At 37.7% G+C, this 21,687-nt stretch overlaps 1 protein-coding gene across 1 annotated transcript; it reads right to left on the bottom strand.

Moving 5' to 3' along the window:
• Positions 1 to 1,841: 1,841 nt before the first annotated feature.
• LOC140240753 (uncharacterized) lies at positions 1,842 to 4,316 on the bottom strand. The gene has a single exon (XM_072320527.1). It carries the CDS (start codon positions 4,314 to 4,316, stop codon positions 1,842 to 1,844), a length of 2,475 nt encoding a protein of 824 aa, XP_072176628.1.
• Between the last annotated feature and the right edge of the window lie 17,371 nt (positions 4,317 to 21,687).

Below are 21,687 nucleotides of genomic sequence, written 5' to 3'. Positions count from 1 at the left end.
TCGTTAACTCTACGTTAGCAAATTCGTTCGTCGTTTCATGTTGCGTTTTTGCTTTAAAGGGACCCAAGGTTATATGAAATGCAGAAACTCCTGCAGAATAAAGAGTATAGGTCAAGTCCAGCGTGCAGTATGTGGTCGCTGTACATAAACATCAAAGTAATGCCCATCTGAGACAAATAAGGGCGCTCGCAGCATTCATACACCTATTTATATATATATATATATATATATATATATATATATATATATATATATTTATTTATTTATTTATATTTATATTTATATATATGTATACATAGTATACATATATATATATATATGTATATATATATATACATTTATACATATTTTCTTTGATGTATTAAAAAAACGCGTATCTCATTTCACTTTTAGGACGATAAGAAATCGTGATTAATGTTCTTTGACTTTAATAAAACTAACGTCATTGCGTTCCATCCATGTATTGATTCGAGGAATTTTTGGTTCCTAAAGCACAGGTTGTATGTTACTCTCCTCATCTGCATATTCAGAAGGTTGCTACGGCAACCTACGAACTGCATCAAATAGCTTCAAGTGACCAAATTGTAATAATACACGCTTGTCATGTGTAGTATTCGTTTGTGTGAAATGAGTAAATTCTCCCTTCTGTTTCTATAGAGGAACATTGAACTCTCACAGACCCAAAATCCCCAGCAAGTCAGTTGAAATATGTATGCTATTGATTTGATTAATGAATTTGATAAATGAATACGATATTAGTCATGCTCCATCGTCCTGTACATAAACAATCCCGCTTTATAATAGATTTGTATCTTGTGGTATACGAAATAATTCTTGTAAATGTAAATGACAAAAGATACTGTAGAAGAAATAGCCATGAGTGATACATTTGTAGGTGGGTTCATAGCCATTTAATGGGTGAATTAGACAATGCGTTTGAAAAGTATGAAAAATCTACATCTTCTTGTATAAGATATGTAATATTTGTTTCTATATTTTATACTCTTTTCTGCGCATACACATGTACAACCAAAACCGTACGTATTAAAAAATCAGCTTCTTTTCAACAAAGCGTTATCAAAATATATAAACAATTTACGAAATACTTGCACAGTTATTGGAAAATATAGTTGGAGAAGAATTTATATTACTAGCATAGATAAGTAAGTTGAGAAATGACGCCCGTGTTCTGAAGATGTCCCCTGATGATTTAGGGCTCTTTGTCTTTGTTTTGTTTTTGTTTTTTTCGAAATCCAGGCATTTTAAACTCTTTTTTTTTTCGTTGAAACCTATTTTTGGCTTCTTAAATCACACATGGTTTTTCGATGCCGTCTGGACATTTTATAGATAGAGTGTAGTCTGTCCGAACAAAGAGGAGACTTGACATTTCATAGAAAGTGCACTCATTGCGTGAGCCAGTGTAATTTCATCACGCCAATCAACTCGTGTAGATCCTTGCGAATACGAGGATTACCCTCATAACATGGCAAAGAAAAAGAAAAGCAGCTTGTCTTCTTGAACACGAGCAAACATTGTAGTACGTTACTGAGAGAGCTGCACGTACACTCAAAGCATTTTGGAGAGATAATGTTTTTTTTTTCTTAAAACAATCAATAGTTGGTGCAGTTCTGTCCCTCTCTGTTTCTATCTCATTCCTAAAGCTGACAGAAAGACAGCTAACAGTTTACACACACTCTGAGGCAGTATTGACAAACTACACGGAGTATAAAGGAAAACAAGAGAGAGAGAGAGAGAGAGAGATTCGTTATAAATATGAGTTCTTTTATCCCTCTTCGTTTGAGCTCAGGTCATGTCAATATCCGACTGTAAATAATCCAGAGTTAAATCAACGACGGCGGTACGCTGCAGGGACGAGGAGAAATCTCCTCGCGGAAACAACACGCGCATATGACTCGGCGAAACGCCCTCTGGAATCTCAAGTTAAACATGGCGTAAAGAATGGGATTGAGGAAAGAGTGCGCGTACCCAAGATACACCGCGATCGTCATTGCCTTCGTATTGCCAATGTCGTACATGAACGAGTACAGCAGTACCTGGAAAAAATAGGGTGTCCAACACACAATGAGACAAGTTAGAATGATCCCCAATTGTTTTGCTGCCTTGTCTTGCTTCCGAAGCAGCATCATCGCCTTGCTTCCTCTTCCGCTCAGGGCCGAGAAAGAAGTACTGAATGAATGGCGAACACGGCTGCGAAATCCATTCATGGAAGCGACGTCCATGGGAAATGTGAAGGAAGTTCGCTGGTCACTCTTTGGGTATGATAAGCTCCTCATTGAAGGCCGCGTGTCTGCGATTGTGGCGTTGCAGCGACAGTGCGTGGTTTCATTGATGAGATCGAACGAGAAAGAAGTCCTGCGTTTGGATGGTGCCTGCAAGGCAGTTTCGCTGTCAACGTCGGACAGAATAGCGGGATCGCTCTCTGTAAGAGAGACCGATGCATCGTCTCGGGGGGAAGCTTCAATATTCTCACTTGACGTCGTAAAAGAACTCTCCTGCATCGTAGTAATAATTGATTCTGGAACTGATCGTTTGACTGTACCATTACAGTGGATGACATCCCCATTTTGGTGAGGGGGCATAACTTGATCCGGTTTAAGTGGCAAGCTTGGTACTTCCGATTCGCACTTTTCTGGCGAGGAAGGAAACACTGGGCTCGGATTTTTCCCTGGTGATCGAGTCAAATGATTCACACTTTCACACGCACTTTCCATGCTATTCCCCAGTCGCCTACTAGGACTCGAGCCGCGGCTAGACCCCCTGCTGCTTGGACTGCAGTTTGGGCACATGACCATCCCATTGGAAAATAAATCGCATTCGAGGCGTTCAGGCTTCAAGGATCGCGGTGAGAGATGAGGTCGAGGCTTACTCGTCGGAGAGTCGACGGACATACGGTCACTCCTTGGTCTCACTTGCAATCGTGGCGAGGTATTAAGGTCATCGTGGCCTTTAGATGACTCATTGTGCACCCTCCTCTCATTTTCAGCACTTTCATTGCGCGTCATCAGCGCTTCCCTCTCACTCCCTTGAATCTCGAAAGATTCTTCACTACATCCGTCATCGTGTTCCACATCGCTTGACTCAACATCTGCTAGCTTACCATCGCTCGACGGGGCCGAATTATCATTGACTCCTTCGTAAATACTACCGTTCTCTGCATCAGTGTCCTTGCGAAATTTCTCCTCACACTCCGCGCTCTCGTCTTCTTCGCACCGAGCCTCGTGGTCTTCCTCATCGATGCTGGCGTACCGTCGCACTTCACGTGCCCCCGTTCCATATCCTCGACTACGCCTTCTAATCATCGCCATCAGCTGGCGCTCGCCTCGCTCTCTGCGAACGGTCTTCTCGTATATTCCTTTCAAACGTTGCAACTCATGTTCTGTAATAAAGTTATGCTGCGACTCACTGTCACGACGCGAGCTGCCCGGTCGAGTCGACATAGCGCTGCTCGCGATGCTCGACCGGCCAACGTCCATCTTGGCTCGCCGGTGAATGGCTCGGTAGATTTGGGAGTAGATTGCACAGAGAACAAACAGTGGAATGATATAGGTAAAAACAGCTCCGGCGGCCATCAACCATGAGCCACCCTTGTAAAACACGAACATGGTACGCGACGGGACGGGGACAGACTTGAAGGCAAGTTTCCACGTGGTAGCAGGACCAAATATCAACACGACAGGCACGCCCCACACGCCCGCAATAAGCATCATGGCTCGTCGACGCGTGCGTTGTCGAATGTATTTGATAGGTGACGTGATCGACCAAAATCGATCGAGATTAAGGAGCACAAGGTTCATAATACTCGCCGTGGTGAAGAAGAAGTCCATGGTGACCCAGATCGACCGGGCCGAGTTCGGATGGTCCTGCCACCGTGTCACAGAAAGTATGTCAAAAATATTGAAGGGTATCACAAATACACCGACAAGGAGATCGGCCACAGCGAGACTAGCCGTGAACATGTTACCAACAGTGTGCAGCGTGCGATCAAGTCTTATGACGTGTAAAACGAGCACATTGGAAAGAGTCACGGTGAGGGAAAGTATCACGACCATGACGATCATCATCACCACCATGGTTTCAGAAGGTTCGACATACTGCTCGTGTTCGACAGAGGTGATTTTGCTTCCGGGTAGAAGTTTGTGACGTTCGATGTCGATGAGACTAACCACCAGTGAGGCGTTGCCATCGATCACCCTCTCGGGCAGTGTAGTAGACAACATGACCGCCGTCGAGCTGGCGATGGGGGACACGGACTCCCACCTGTCACTGTCCCCTGGATCCATGATCACAGCATGCATCGGAACTTCGCTGAGTGCTACAAGCTCGTCTTGCCGGCAAAATATACAGACAGCAGCACCCTGGTCACAAAGCGGCAGTACAGGAGCCGAGCGTGGCGCTCTTGCGAGCCGGTGAAATTGGGTACTTCAGCTCTCAGAAACCACCTCCGTCGCCTACCAGCACCGCTGCTGCTTATGAGCTGGAAGATGCTAGTGATGGTGGTATTCCACGAGCATCTCTTCTCTCCTCATTTTTGTTCGCTCTCTCTCGCTCTCAACTGTCAACTGCTCTGCGCCGTCCGCATTTCATCCTGAAAGGCAGCACCGCATCGTTGCCATGCCTGAGCTACTTTGCATTCATTGTCTCCGCCTCAGGGGGATTTCAGCCCCTTTTATTCTCTCTCCCTCTCTCTCTCTCTCTCTCTTCCGCTCTCTCTCTCTCTATCTCTCTCTCCATGCCGTGCATCCTGAGACAGGCAGATGACGAACCGCGGAGAAGGCACTGGTCTATGGCAATCGTGTTGAATTTCATTTGACCATACTATCATCGTTTAGCGTTTGCGAATGGTCATACGAAATTTAGTTCATTGGATTACTAGATACATTTCTTATTAATATTTTTTTCGCTTATATTTGCTTAGAATCGCATGCACATTGCCATGGTTTGTATCATTTTTTTTTCTTGTTCTCTGATGAGCACAATGTCAAAAGGTCTGAAATGAGATACTACGTTTCGGTCAGCCATTCAGCGCTCTCGTCCGTGGTTGGCCTTACAAATTGATGAGTTTGGAGCAGGCGCACTGTTACCCAGAGCACCGTTAATGAGATGATTAAATGTGCTACTCTTCAAACACAATTTCTACTATTCATTATGTAGTTGGATGAATTTGAGATCGTGCATGCACATGAGACACATCGTCCCCTCCGACTCCTCCCCCCTCCCCCTCTCTTCCTTCTCTGATATCTGTCACCAAGACTTCACAATACGAATATATAATGGAATGTATCTACAGACTGCAAGAGTGGTTCAGTCTATAAAAATTATGTTGTCCCCCAATTGCCTCTCTCATTATGATCATATGATTATGTATATGCATAATGCTCACATGTCTCAGTTCAATTTCAGTTTGATGTATTCCTCCACTTGTACACTTTTGACAAAATCAACAAGTTTCATATCAAAATATCACAGAAAACAGATATAAATAGACGTATGATTATATACTTACATAATACATCGTATCTTCACGTGTACTGGGTGAGGAGAAAGTAATCGATCAGTAATTCGCTTTACTTGGCATGACTTGGATAAAGGCCCCTGTTTGTGTGCGTGTGTTCGCTTGTTTGCCTCTCTACATGCACGTATGTGTGTATGTGCAGATATGCAACAACATGAGTTGCTTTTCAATGCCAGCCTAGTATGATGTATGAGCTGTAGAAGGACAGCACGAAAACGTATACGTTAAAGTAAGATATATTATGTTCCCTTGAGTAAATGGCGCCCTCATCAAGTCTCCTACACTGAGTTTCAACCTTAATTCGCGCTAAATAATGAAATCTTCGTCCTTTGTCATCTGCTATCAATGATAAAGTAGGTCACGTTGGACAGTTGCTGGTATATTGAAGTATTACGGAGGGTTGACCATTTTCTTCATTTGCATCATCATCGTATGCCATTATCAGGTAATATCAGTTGAATTAATCTGTTCATATACATTTTCTTTTTCACTGCAGACAACATATTGTTAATTTTGTTAATTATAATACGCTTTATAAATGTGAATTATTATTATTATTATTATTATTATTATTATTATTGCTATTATTATTATTATTATTATTATCCTCATTATTATTATTATTATCATTATTATTATTATTATTATTGTGTCTAAGTTAGGTGCCTTTCGAAATTTCGACACGGCTGTAAGTCCAGTGGTTGTTTGTAGGGGGAATAACGAAAAGAACTGATCAAAAGTTAGCCTATCTATCACCAACCTCGTCAACTCAGTAATATACATGCATCATGAGAAGAACATCTGACCTTTGTTAGTTAAATAGCTGAGTAAAATGGCTTCATTTCCTCTGAAAATGAGGATTAGCATTTTCCCCGACATCGGGAAATGCCGTGAATTACCTGCATTGCTTTGCACGGTCGATATAATTGTTTGCAGATCAACGGGGGAACGACTATCTACTTATTACTCCTACATGTGTTAAGTCCAAAAGATTAAGTGTCCAATGAACCACGACTGACAATAACTCAGGCCGCAATAAAGTCGAATGCCTATATATCAGGGCACCTGGCGCGACGAAACAATTATTGATCGAATCCAAATCAATATCTGAGAAGGAAAAGCTGGTTGTGTGTGTGTGTGTGTGTGTGTGTGTGCGTGTGTGTGTGTGTGTGTGTGTGGCGTTTAAGGTGTTACAGGAGTCACACTGCGTGTAAATTTTGCTACCTTCTGCATGATAACCACCTGTTTTCTAACAATACATTTGAAATGTGCGCGCCTGCCTTCAGTATAGATTTGATGAATGGATGCGTGTGAAAGGATGTACAATACGTGTGGAAGCATGCAGGCAAATTAAAATGACATTTTAAAAGAAAGAAAGGAGCAGAAGAAATAGCACCCATAAATTCAATAGAAGCAAAGAATCAAACATGACCTGAAAGCATTAAATGATAGCTCTTTGGTTGTCTAACCAATCACAAGAAACATACATAAGACATATCACTTATTTCTAAAAGCATCTTAAAAGCACCTACTTATCATCAGAACAAGGACAAACTTTTAGACAGGTTTCACTTAGCAATCGGATACTGACTGGTTATAAAAACCAAAAGATGAATCTATAGGAATGAAAATTAGTCAGTGAATGAGATGCAACATCACAGCTGATTACCATAGACAGGTTACAAAGTGAATGTCGTCAGTTCTGATAACTCTAGGTAATCGTAAAGAAAATCTAATTAAATCAAGTCAAAAAAAAAATCGTTTGTGACTGGTCATTATTTGGTTGTGCACTAGCTGCCAATGTTTGCCGGTCGCATTTTCAAATGAAATGTACTCTACCATCAGTTGCTGTGTACGTATTTTGCACCCCGAATACATCAGGTAACCTGAATAAAGAATCACCATCAACAGTTAGTACATGTAGACACAGAGAGGACAATGAAATTCATAAGTCATCAAAAGAAAAAAAAGAGTAAACGGACAGTGCTAGAAATAAATTTTACTATCTGATATTCACATTTATCATTCATACATCTCTCCCTCCCACACCCCCCTCTCTCTCGCTCTCTCTCTCCTCTCTCTCTCTCTCTCTCTCTCTCTCTCTCTCTCTCTCTCTATATATATATATATATATATATATATACAGTATATGTGTATGTATGTGTGTGTGTATTTATGTATTTGTATCTTAAAAAGTTTACCTAAATGTCTCGCTCTGTTTTGTGTGTGTGATAAACAATAACGTATTGATTCCCAATCAGTTTGGATTACAAAAACAAAACAACAACTGATGACGCAATTCTATGTTTGTATGACAAAATAACACGCTTTTTGAAAAAGAGAAAATTAGATAGCGGTATTCATGGACATCAAAAGTTTTTGACACAATTGACCATGACTATTCATTAAGATTAATCATGGCGTAAGAGAGCAAACGTTATTTTGTGTTTTTGGACTACCTGCATAACCGAGCGATTCGTATCATCACTAGCGCCAATTATTTGTCCCACACAGAACCCTTATTTAGTCCTCTAAGAATGCAAGATTTTCATACTTTAAAAGATATACATTCATGTTCGAATATATTTCAATTTCAATTTTTTTTTTATTTCAATTTATTTTCGCATTTCTCGATGGAAAAAAACATGGTATATAACAAAATATAATACAGAATGTCCAGCTTGGATATATACATGAAGAAATAGGAATACAAAAGTAATACATAATGGTCGATGTGTCATTTTCAATCAAAGTAAAGGATGCGAAGAGAAATACGATGGAGCATACTAAAAAGCAAAGCTTGTTGAGTGTAGGTCCCAACAAAAGCCTAGTAAGGGGAACAGGGTGAGGAGCACGGGTACAATTAAGACCAAAAGTAAGGATAAACAAAAGAGAATGACTATTACTCGGGGCTCAGAAGATTCTTCTCACATGCATTTATGTGTGTGATAAAATGAGAACAAGTAACCACATGCTGCACACTATAGCAGTTGCTCTAATAGCAATTTAGACATGGGAGTGATAATGACGTAAATACTTAAGTACTATTAGGGTTCAAACATTCCGGCTTCCATAGACACGGGGAAAGATTTGAAAAATGGATAACATGAATCAATTGCAATTCCTATATGTGATATACCAGCCAACTGCAATGATGCATAAAAGAAAGGAAAGAAAGAAAGGAGGGGAAACTATGCGACACGACCAAGGTCTTACTAGAAGTGGAAGGAAAAACACCGATGGGAAGGAATTTGAGAGAGCATGCAACTAAAATGTAAGTCTAATCAAAATATAAGTCTAATCAACTTTATTTCTTTTGTCATCACACGTACAATTTTAATTCAAACATACACACATATCCGACTTGCTATTCAATTGATTATCCCCAAATAGTCCTAAACTTATTTTAGCTTAAAGACCAATCAGGCACGTTTTCCACGGATCGGACGTTTTCAACGCCTTGCCCCAATATTGATACCAATGTCCGTCCCTTAATAACTTGAAAATATTCGTTAAAAGATAATTTATTTCTAAATAATTTCTCATCCACAGTGTGAGTGATAGAACAGGTTTTCTCAAATTTTTGCATACCAGTTACATCCTGAATTACTTATTCATTTACCTTTTTAAGAAGAAATCCATCCCAAAAATAAAGAAAGAGAAAATATTCCCTACAGAATGATACAAAAATGACAAAAATCGGGTAAGAAATAAGGAAGATATGACTTTTTGAGATTTCATATTTTTCTCGGAAAACATTTTCTTGACCAGTCCTTGTGAATATTCAAATGAGCGAGTTGATGATGTCATACCCTAAAAATTTTCTTGTATGTTATATTTGAAATTAAGGGGGAAAATGGTATTCTTAGCTAATACAAGTAAAAGCATGCATGCTCCCATACCAAGATATATCAGAGTTAACATTTGTTCTTTTTTAATTTTGGGTGGTTTTAAGACAATATTTATATTTATACAGCTGAAATATGAGATTTTTGTCATTTCTGTATATGAAATGAATAAGAAATTGTGAGAGCATGACATCGTCAACTTGCTGATTTGAATATTCATAAGGACTTGTCGAGAAATGTTTTCCAATAAAACGTAAAATTTCAAAATGTCATAACTTCCTTATTTCTTACCCGATTTCTGTCATTTTTTTATCGTTCTGTAGGGAATACTTTTCTCTTTCTTTTGAAGTTTTATTCTTTGGGTGGATTTCCTCTTTAAGACACAAATCGCTTATTTCATAACAAACTAAAAAGAGCCCTTTAAACTCTCAAATTATATACCAACCCACAAACACACATATATGTACACATACAAACAGACAAATAAAAAACACACACTCAATATTAACACATGCACAGTCACAATCATACGTACGTCCAGAGGCATGGGTGTACCCGATCTCTCACGCATGCATACACGAAACGAAGATGAACATGTCTACTTGTGCAATACATTCTCATTTATCGCCTGTAATGATATAAGCACAACTTAAAATGCATCTAATGCACTCAATACACCACTCTACACACTTAGCCTCTCACGTTGCTTCTTTTTCCCCATCGCCACTCCTTTGTTGACTTCATTAAGTTTGCACAATACAAGTTTCGATGGCAAACTGCCCATTTTCGTGTATGTCTCTGTGTGTCTTTGTTTTTTCTGAGTCTGCCATCACTGTCAAGCACAATCTTATTCATCTTATCTAAGACGGAAGACTCATGCATTTTACTTTTTGTTCTCAAACTGAAAATAAGTGTATTGCTAATTTCTCTGATTTCATTGTATTCATTCAAAGATTTTAGAGATTATTATCGTGATTATTATGCTTTAATTTCATAGTGCACATATATTTTTTTTTATAATTAAAATACGTGTACCGTGAATTATGAATGATTTTTATAGTAAATGTAGAAATGAAATCAAACTGAAACTGAACTGATACTAATTCTTAAATCATGCTGTTGGTGACAGTGCCAGTATTAGGAGGAGGATTACAATTGTTATTGCTGTATTGTGGACTGGGTGCAATGCTATCAGACTGCTGGAAGAGTTGAAACTGCATGCTGGTTTAACGCAAGCAGTGTGTAATATTTGTTGAGTAAGTTTAAATCATACATAAACACACATGAGCAAATAACGTGGCTGCCAGAGGCTGGGGTGATCCTCTCGGCACGCCACCTTAATGCCCCTGGAATGGTGACGCAACGTCCGCATCATACACCTTGGAGACATGATTCGCTCAAGGCACCTGCCCTTTTGCAGACAACAACGTCTTCGTTACAAAAACAGTGGGTGGAGACTGTTAACAGAAAAAATAAAGAAATCATAAAGAGAATCTGTAGTTCTAAAAACAATAGCCTTACTAAAATCCATCCCTCAGGTTAAGCAAAAGAATTGTATATCTTAACTATGTGGATGATAACGATTTCCGACAAATGTAATAAAGCTGCTGATGTGAGGAACGACATGAAGGAAAACGTACCCTTTTATGATACTTTAAGCGAAAAATGAAATTTATTTTGGAGATTGGATTAGGTCTTTGATGGTAAGGTTGAAATAAAATGTTGATGTAAGGAATAATGAGAGTCATTTCTAAGATCAGTCACTTCTGTGCATAGAAATGAGTGGGAGGACTACATGATTATTAATGTCTTTTTTTTTCATAACGTTGTCTGATTCTAAATGGAAAACTGTCATGTTTCACATGTTGGAACTCTTATTTACTTCACTATCCCTTAACCCTTTACCTCCTAGAAATTGTAGTAAACTTTTGAAAATGTGACCTGAATTATAGATAATAATTTAGTGATTTGTCTTTCAGCAATATATATATATATATATATATATATATATATATATATATATATATGTATACATATATATATATATATATATATATATATATATATATATATATGATTAAATAGTTTTCTTCATTTTCTTCTTTTCATTGTAGTTTCTTTGTTGTAGGGATTTTGAACAAAAGTTAAAAGATGATGTTTTTTGTCCAAGTTAGTTTTGATTCCTGAAGTAATGAAGGGGAAACGTCAGTAAGATTGTGTAATGAATATGTATGTATGTATGTATATATATATATATATATATATATATATATCATTCATCACGTATTTTCTTAAATGCTTTTATGATTATTTGCGTGCGTATGAAATCGTTAAGAGTTTCTAATCATGCGAGAGTAATGTATCATCACGACCGGATTATCTATATATAGGCAGGGGAGTAGATTCACTTATAGAAGGTACTCCTAACTCTCTACGTATAGAGATGTTGCGGCGTTAGATCAGTCCAGCAATAAATGAAGCGATCGATTTTCTCTCCTACTCCTTGATCAGTCGATGTTGTGTTGGATAGTTGTAACTCCAATTGTAACTCCAATTGCCCCTTGACAATGGCGGCGAAACGGGGGAGGGGTGGCTTAAAGGAGAATAACGACATGCTAAAACCAAGTTCTCTTTCTGAGAAAAATGTTGGACGAGTTTTGCCCACGACTAAGAAAAATGACGCCTTGCTCTTTCACGGGCGTGCTTTTTTTTTTTGTTTGTTCCTGAAGAGGAATTTTCTTGCACGTTTTTGTTATCATTCTCCCCTGATGGGAAACATTATGCAGGAAAAAAGAATACAAAGAGGGCATGTTATACAAGGCAGGGGTTGCGAATAAAAAAGGGCCTTCCATTTTGTGTGTGTGTGTGTGTGTGCTTGAAAAGTGGCTCTTGAAATACATCTTAAGAAAAGTGTTCCTAATGGGTACTATTTCTTCTCATTTCATTCCATGAATTCATTTTTATATTTCAACAAAGAATGTAAGTGTGCAAAAATATCATGCAAAAAAAAAATATGCAAATTCTACAACAAATCTTATTCTACAAAAATTCTATCAAAATGTAATATAAACATGCAGTAAATTGTGAAGCCTAAACAGTGTGTTAATGCGATGCCTGTCCTTATCTTCTGTAGTAAAAAAAAATAAATAAATAAATGAAATCTATAAAGGTAAGCAAGAGTACAATTCATCCATCGCAGGATGAGAATACTAAAACAATTTGTGACATCACTGCCGGACAACGATTTACAGAAAATAAAACAGAATTCATCATATGTCATATTTCCAGCAAAATGAAAGAGCATTTGACGTACCTCCTTTGGAAAGCAGGGGGAGCAATATTACCCTTAACATGTGCCAGTAACTAGTGTGCAATTTTCATTGAAAAAAAAATGAAATTCTGTTGAGCTATCTTTATAAATCATCTTTCTTAATATCGTTGTCCTGCAACGAAGTCACAAACTTTCGTAGTCTTCTCACCCAGCGATGGCGGCACTGAAATTTTAAAAATTCATAACTTTTGAACGGATTGTCCGACTATCTTCAAACTTCACTGATGTGTTATACTACTATTGTTTCATTCATTCAATCCACACAATTATATTTGGGTGAACTTTTTCCTTTAATTAGCCTCTGTAATAGTGCTACTACTCTTTGCTTTCTTCGGCCTGACATTGCATCAAAACGTGCAATTTCACGTGACGTCTTTGAATTCTTTCTCTTTCTCTCTCTCTCTCTCTCTCTCTCCTTCTCTCTCCTCAATGACGTCATATTAGCAAACACAAACTTTACTGCACAGAAGTAGATCACAGACATATTCTTTTATCATTTATGCAGATTTATATTTTTTGAGACTGTTACAGTGTAATGGAAAGTGGAAACTCTAGGCCTTACACACTTAATTTGCACATCATCATAATCGTCGATAAACATTACTATTACTGTTACGAAAATGGTACCTTTCTCGACACGTGTATTTATAGGGGATATGTGATCTTCCCCATCTAGGGAAAGAATATCTCATAACTTCAATCCATGCTCTCACAGACAGCTGTTCTAAGATGCTCCTCGAGTATGTCATTACGGTGTCCACGTGACTCGGTGTTATCGATCGCTTTTATAAGCAAAAGTAAACAGTGTGCGTCAACGTGGTGTTAATCTAGGTATCTTTTCCACGAATCGTGCGTCTTGCATGGCAGCGTCTATATATCTTCCTAATTTTCACCGATTCCTAATTCTGCTACTCTAGCCAGGTTTATAGGGCAATGAACGATAGATTCATGTGCATGTTGTCTCGTGAGTGCTTGTGTGTTTGCATTAAATGTTGGATTCCCATTGAACAATGTACTTAAACAAGTAACACTTTACAATATTATGACATCAGAAAGTGATGGAAAATTATCCGTATTATTATCAATATCATCATTACTAAGATCCCTATCATCCTTGATATCTTTATCAGTTATATCACGTCCATTTTAGGCCTTTGCTGCTTAAATTGTCCTCATTTTATTACTCTCCAGTCATGTAAAGCTGCAGAAATTACACTAGTTATAATGATTAACAGTAATTCCAGTCTTCCTACACCTTTCTTGCAGTGACAAAGAGAAAAAGTATCCCAAGAAAATTGAACATTGAGTTGAAAATGAACCTTTCTTGACGAATATTTGATAAAAACAATGATGGTTTCCCACATTTCTTTACGCAGAGTGAAATTGAATACATGTAGGTGTGTTTTGAAACTATCTCGAACGTTCAGTAAGTATTTTGGATCATTTCTAAAGTACAAACCGTGTACAATAACCAGTAGCGTCAACAACTGGGAACCATTTCTCACAGGGATCACTTGTCTGCACGATATTTCCAATGAAATAGTTTATTTCATTTTCATCAAATCAACAAAGCACAAGATAATACAAGATAAGTACATGTGTCAATTTGACTTTCATCCAGCTGGGAAGGACAGTTCATTGAACACAATATAAAATCTATGCACGAATGGTATTTGTCTGCATCATATGCCTTTTGAAGTCTTTGCTGTGGGACTAAGAGTGCTCGTCATTATTCCACGAACAATAAAATCGTCCAGGAAAAGCGTTGACTATTTTTGTTTGTTCTTCTGCAAACGAACATTTCGGCTCTTTATCTGCAACGTAAAAGTACTTTCGTAAAGATAAAGCGAAACCAGGCTGATAAAGCAGTGTAACAACGAATAAAGTGGCGACACGACCAAGACTGATCTTGTCTTCATGTGTCGCAGGTTCTCCACCCTTTCATTCATACTCTACTATATTGGTCTCGAGTGATATTACGTACATCCGTGTTTCTTTTTCTCTCTCGAAGCTCTTCACAATTGTGCAAGTCCCGGCATTACGGGGAAAAATTAAATTGTGTCATCACAAGCTAGACACTAGTTCTCGAGACAAATGGCAAACTGTGTCAGGAGTACTTTGTATCTATCATAATGACAGACGACACACACAAGGTCTGTGTTTATCAGAGATGCATGATATGGATGGAGAAAGATAGTAACAGACGATAACTTCCATCATACAAAGAAGTCATCCCTGCGGATCTCTGCTTGCTCTTCTTGAATCAAAGCGATCTGATACATCCAAAGACAAGGGCGTCTTCTTCTTAAGTGAAGCATATCATTTGATCATTCGCAATTACATTTCTATATATATAATTAGATCGGAGGATATGAAAGTTTTAAATAAATGCTAATGTATATAATAGGAAGCTCCGAAAAAAATGTTCTACATCTGGGCCCCGATGCATATTCTATCATTTACCGCTGTCCAATATTTGAGCTGTAAGTCAGAAATCAGCGGTAAGGTGGAAATACAAACTGTAACTTTCCATTGCATAAAAGGTTACCACTGATTTTAATCGTTATAAGATTCCAGATAACAGCTGTAAGTTTACAATAGCTCTCAGGGGCGTGGTAAGTCAGCAAAACTGCGATATCTGTCATTCGACTATGGCTGCCATTCTGTATGCCTGCAGCACCGAGCAGCTTTCCAACTAAAAGAGGGTATAATTTGAGGTCTTAAGACATCCCCTGTAGGTATACTTTCTTGACCTGCACTAAATCAAGATAGGTAAGCCGTGAAGCTTATTGAATTCAATATAATCTGCCAGTAGGGTTTTATGTGCACCAATCTTTTCGTTGTCATTCTACAAACCAGAGCTTAAACGTGATCAAAACTTGCAACTTGGTTGAAGTGTCTTCCAGCGGAGCGCCAGAGGAGCTGGCAGGACATACAAAATGTGTTCGAAAATTATAATCGTAACGATACTAACTCTACTTTCTGAGCTAAATGTTCGTGGTATCTTATCAAAACAGGTGTCCTTGTTATTTTAGAAGAAAAAAAATATATGTAGAAATTAATACTCACAATATTCTGCTAGAAGACTGGTAGCAACATAGAGATTTGCTGTATTTTCAAGTTCCTGCATTCGTGTTCCCTTTTTATCAACACATCTGTCTGAAGGGTTCGAATTTTATTAGTTGCATTCTTCATTCAACAAAGCTAGTGAGGTATATTTCCGGGGGAAACGTAAAGTAAATTTAAACATTGGACCCAAACGATTCCTCAACGTCTTGCGACAGGAAATCATATTTATCCTCTCAGGCGAAAGATCACTTTTCACACACTAGCCGCAAGGCTAGCGATCCCATTCAGGAAAAAAAAAAATGTAAGGTAGTTGTCTTAATATCACTTCTTTTCTCCAAAATTTGAGACACTTGCAGAAAAAATACTACGATGGACGTAGAAACTGTCTTGAATACTCTGTCTCGATCAGGTCTCTTTGTATACCTTTTTCTTTTGACGAGGTTGCATATATATATATATATATATATATATATATATATATTGTGTACATAGATAGATAGACAGACGGATAGGTAGATAAAGATTTAGATAGATATGTAAATATAAATATGGATGCATAGATTGCCGCACAAAATATTACGGCAGGAGAGTAGATGTATATTCAGTTACTGAGTCTGAATAGAATGTATGGAAAAATATGTAGAAATTTAGTGCTATCATTCCACAATTGCCAAGCACAAGATGTACCAATCTTTACACCAGGTTGAAGATGGATAGTGATATTATGTTAAAGCACGCAAATATGTGGCAAGTTTTGAATTGAGAACCTGTATGTGCAAATTAAGAGCCTCATACAATATGCCACAGCGCCGCACGCTATACGTGTGAATACCAGCATGATCTTTCGCTTCACCAATGAGCAATGCATCAACAGTTTTGATTGTGTTATGTGAAATCTGCCATCAGATTATTGCGTTAATCATTGCTTGTTTTGAGAAGTATTAGTCGTAGCCTTTTTTCATGCCCGAGATTGACATTGGCGTAGTTTCTCTAATTACATGAAGAACTGCGCCAATATTTCGGTAAGTCGCTCTCTGAATATATACGTTTCAGTTCCTGCTCTGCCGACTTTCTCTCCCTCTGTCTCTATGTCCGCACACCCGGGTGTATCTCTGGTCGAATTGATACCTTTATAGTTTCTTGACATTTCCTTTATTATGTCTGTGACATTCCAGCAAGGGCATTACGATTCTCGAGGCTGGAATCAACAAAGTGCAAGTGCACTGCAGCTTCTTTCTGTCAGCCTTGAAAAGTGGCACAGATTCCAGACCTCTCATCCTACCCACGCACGCTCCCAGGTACGCGCACTGGCTTTCACACGGATCAATCTCTGTTAAGCTAAGCACGCGTAAAATGAAGAGCGAGATGCCGTGTGTGTGTGTGTGTGTGTGTGTGTGAGTGTGTGTGTGTGTGTGTGTGTGTGTGTGCGTGTGTGTGTGACAGAGAGATAGAAAGAACGTAGAGAAAAAAGAAAGAGAAAAACTCAGAACATGAAAAACGATAAGATTTGTGAAGTCGGGCAAGAAAGAAATCACGACGTCTTATACATTGATTACAAAATTGCGATTTTGTGAATAAAGTACATGTATTGCCACGAATAGTCGAATCAGGGTGAACAGTAAATATCAGGCCAAATAATTCACTCAAAACGATACCTCATTAAGTACCCTATCTCATCGAGAAGAAACATCGCACTCTCTTCCATACGGTGACCTTACTTACTGATGAACTGGTACAGAACCTTAGAGACCAAAACAACAATCAGTCGAAATCAGAGGTGTCACCGTTTTCCGTGAAACCACGCAGGTTCACGTGAAAAGCATCTGAGAAAACACAGGCGGAAGTTTGGCGTGCTAATTATAGCACACTGTCTCGATCGCAGGAGCTTTGCTTCCAAACGAGCCTGCCTGTTACAGTTCCGGCAAATGAGAACTTTTATAATCAAACACCAGTTTCACGGGGGGGGGGGGGGGGGGGAGAGGGGGACCCATTATTAATGAATGCAACCAATTGGCACAATAATATCGATTTTAAGATCTCTATAGTTTACTAAGAGGAGAACTAAATACGATGCGTTTTGATGAAAACTGAACATTCTTGTTATACATTTCACTTGTTATCAACTTCCATTTATCAACTGTGAAATGCAGTGAATTATCATACAGACACACACACACACACACATATATACTCACACACCTATTTTCCTTTAAAATCCAACAGCAGATGTATTTTTGAGCACCTATTTTCTGTTAACAGCCTATCTTTATATTCACCTATTCTGTATCATGCACAATGATGAATCCAAATACCACTGTTAACTCGAACGCCGCTGCTTTTAGCATGCTTTATCCTCAGTCACCTGCTGATATGACACCAGTAATTTCAGAAAACAGCGAAGAGGGCGAAGATTCCGACATCGTCACTTTCTTAAATATGCAGACTTCTGAATTGAGACTAGATTTCGACTGTAACGATGCCGCAGTCCAAAATGTATTCACTCACTATCACACAGAGGATGAACTTCTTTCACTCACTCATAATGACGTAACTCAACTTTTTATTTCACATTTTAATATCAGAAGCTTAAATAAAAACTTTGATCAATTTCTTTCTTTTGTGAGCACGTTGAAAACCGAATATAATATTATCGGGCTCAGTGAAACTTGGTTAAAGGAGACATCACCCTCTTCGCTGCTTACAATAGACGGCTTTAGACTCATAACAAATAATAGAACATGGAAGAAAGGAGGAGGAGTCGGATTTTATGTGTCACAGAATTTAGATTGTGTTTTTTTTGGAAAAATATAGCGTGAAGTCAGAAGTTTTTGAGAGTGTATTTATTGAGGTCAAAACCTTAAATAAAGGTAATATTATAATTGGGGAGATTTATCGACCACCCAGCTCAAACCCTGCTGAATTTTTAGAGTCATTTTGCGGCCTTATTTCAAGCAGTTATTTTGATAGTAAGACATGTTTTGTCATGGGTGACTTTAACCTCAATCTTTTTAATTACAACGATAATCATATGTGCGCAGATTTTCTGAACCTTATGTTGTCGAAATCATTCATTCCCCTTACAAGAAAACCGACTCGAATAACCGATGATGTATCTACTCTTATTGATAACATTTTTGTAAATGACTTATTTTCTGACATCACATCTGGCATAATAGTTTCTGACGTTACTGATCATTTTCCAATCTATGCCCTTGTGTCAAATTTTATGACTGCTAATGTTTCTCACACCCACAATCCGGGTATTCGTGTAATGTCTGAATCTAACCTTAATAAACTTAGGGAGAAATTAAGTTCAGAAGATTGGTCCACTGTATACTCTCAAAGCGATACTGATTTAGCATTTGAAAATTTTATGAATATTTTGACCACTAACTATGAATCTAGTGTTCCTCTTCAAAGACCTCACCATTTAAATTATAAAAAAGTACCTCGACAACCATGGGTAACAAAATCTCTACTCAAGTCCATTAACCGCAAGAATAGTCTTTTTCATAAATATCGCAAAGATCCATGCCCTCAAAATAAATCAAGATATACTCGATATCGGAATATATTGACATCCTTAATACGTGTTGCTAAGCGGAATTATTTTTCGCGACAGTTTGTTAAATATAAACACGATGTGAAGAGTACGTGGAAGGTGATTAACGAGACACTCAAATACAAAACCAATACTGATCTTCCCAAATATATTTCGGCGGACGGCCGGCAGATTAACGATCCGGTTAGCATGGCGGAATCTTTTAATAATTATTTCGCAAGTCTTGGTCTACATCTTGCCAGTAAAATCCCGAAATCCCCAACTGAATATCATAGATATTTAGGTAATAGGAATCCTCAATCAATATTTTTTGAACCTATTGTTGAAGAAGAAATTGTTGATATCGTCAAGAATCTAAACGATAAAAAAAGTTCAGGATATGATGGAATTACAAATTTTCTTTTAAAAAATGTTTTGAATCAAATCATTTCTCCTTTAACATACATTTTTAATCAATCTCTAGTTAATGGTAAAGTCCCCAATAAAATGAAAGTTGCAAAAGTTGTCCCTATCTTTAAGAAGGGACAGAAAGATTTGGTGAATAATTACCGACCAATTTCTCTATTGACTTCGATCTCTAAAATCCTTGAAAGGTTAGTTTACACGCGATTATTGAAATTTCTCACAAATCATAATATTTTATCAGATTCTCAGTTTGGTTTCAGAAAACATTATAATACAACCCATGCTTTACTCACTTTTATAGACAAGGTAGCTCATGCTATAGATAATTTTGAGCATACAATTGGAGTTTTTCTTGATTTCTCTAAAGCTTCTGATACGATAGATCACGAAATTTTATTTTCTAAACTGTATCATTATGGAATTCGCGGGCCACCTCTCGAATGGTTTAAGAGTTACTTAACTGATAGAAAGCAATTTGTTAACATTAACGGCTATGATTCGCAGTTAAAACTTATTTCATGTGGAGTCCCACAGGGCTCCCTCTTGGGCCCACTTTTATTTATTTTATACATAAATGACCTTCAAAAATCATCGCCAATTTTATCATTTATTTGTTTTGCTGATGACACAAGTTTGTTTTGTTCTCATCGAGACCCTAATACATTAATTGATATGATGAATACTGAGCTTAGGTCTGTGCAATCCTGGATTTATGCCAACAAATTATCCCTGCATATAGAAAAAACTTATTATATGGTATTCAGTAATTCTTTGAATGTTGTCCCACATGAGATCAAAATAAATGATATATGTTTAACGCAGGTCAATAACGCAAAGTTTTTAGGGCTTTGGATTGACCGAGAATTATCCTGGAAAACTCATATTAATTTTGTAAGTAAAATTTTGTCCAGAAATATTGGAATTTTAAACAAGCTTAAACATTTGTTCCCTGTTTATATTTTGCAGAGTATATATTCTTCTTTAATATCTCCACACTTTAATTATGGAATTTTGGCGTGGGGAAATGCAATCAATTTACTATTAGATTCCCTTCTTCGTATTCAAAAGCGTGCAATAAGAATTATAAACCACGCCGGATATTTTGCTCATACCAACTGTTTTTTTCATCAAAACAGAATTCTGAAAATTCCAGACCTATTTCATTATAATCTTGGAATTTTCATGTATAAACTAACAACTAATGAGTTACCGTCCGTTTTTATTCACATGTTCAAAAGAAATCGCTCTATTCATTGCTACCCCACTCGTCAGAGTCACGCTTATCACCTTCCCCGTACTCGCACTATTTTTGCAAAGAAAACAATTATGTTTACTGGACCCAGATACTGGAATGACCTCCCTCAAGATATTACTTCTTCCTTATCCTTATTCACCTTCAAACGCAAACTAAAACGGCTATTACTTAGTGGATACACACTACCCGGCTCTTAGCAACATTTTTTTTTTTTTTTTAATACCCCCAGTCTTTTGTCTTTGTCTGCAGCTCCAAGTTATTTGACGATACCGTTATAGCACTTTTTGTGTGAGTGTGTGTGTGTAAACACGGCGAAATATGTACAGTCTCGTTTAAGCGATACTAAAGTATTCATGTGGTTCGATAGTTCGTTTTTAATACTGATTTTGCACTGGTACAATTTAAGTTGGTCGAGATAAACATGTCCGTTCTCCGTATAATTTCACGCCTATAAACTCGGGAACCTACAGTTTTTACAAGCATCTTTGCTTTTATGTAGGCCCCATCATATTTCTGACATTTATTTGTGATATCCTCAGATGAAAATGACCATTTATATTTGTGTGTAATGTTTGTTTGTCTTTTTTTTTCTTCAAACATAAGATATGGTTGTATTATTATGTTTTGTACTTTTGTTTTATTGTCAATCATTTTGTAATCCCATCACTGAGAAATGGAAATATG

This window comes from Diadema setosum, chromosome 2 (genome assembly GCF_964275005.1).
Source record: "Diadema setosum chromosome 2, eeDiaSeto1, whole genome shotgun sequence".
In the NCBI taxonomy this organism is placed as follows: Eukaryota; Metazoa; Echinodermata; class Echinoidea; order Diadematoida; family Diadematidae; genus Diadema; species Diadema setosum.
The sequence above is the reverse complement of the archived record's forward strand: the minus strand, read 5'-3'. Positions and strand labels throughout refer to the sequence as shown.

Coding starts and splice junctions, on each gene's coding strand:
- LOC140240753 (XM_072320527.1), bottom strand. CDS start 4,316: ATGCATGCTGTGATCATGGATCCAGGGGACAGTGACAGGTGGGAGTCC.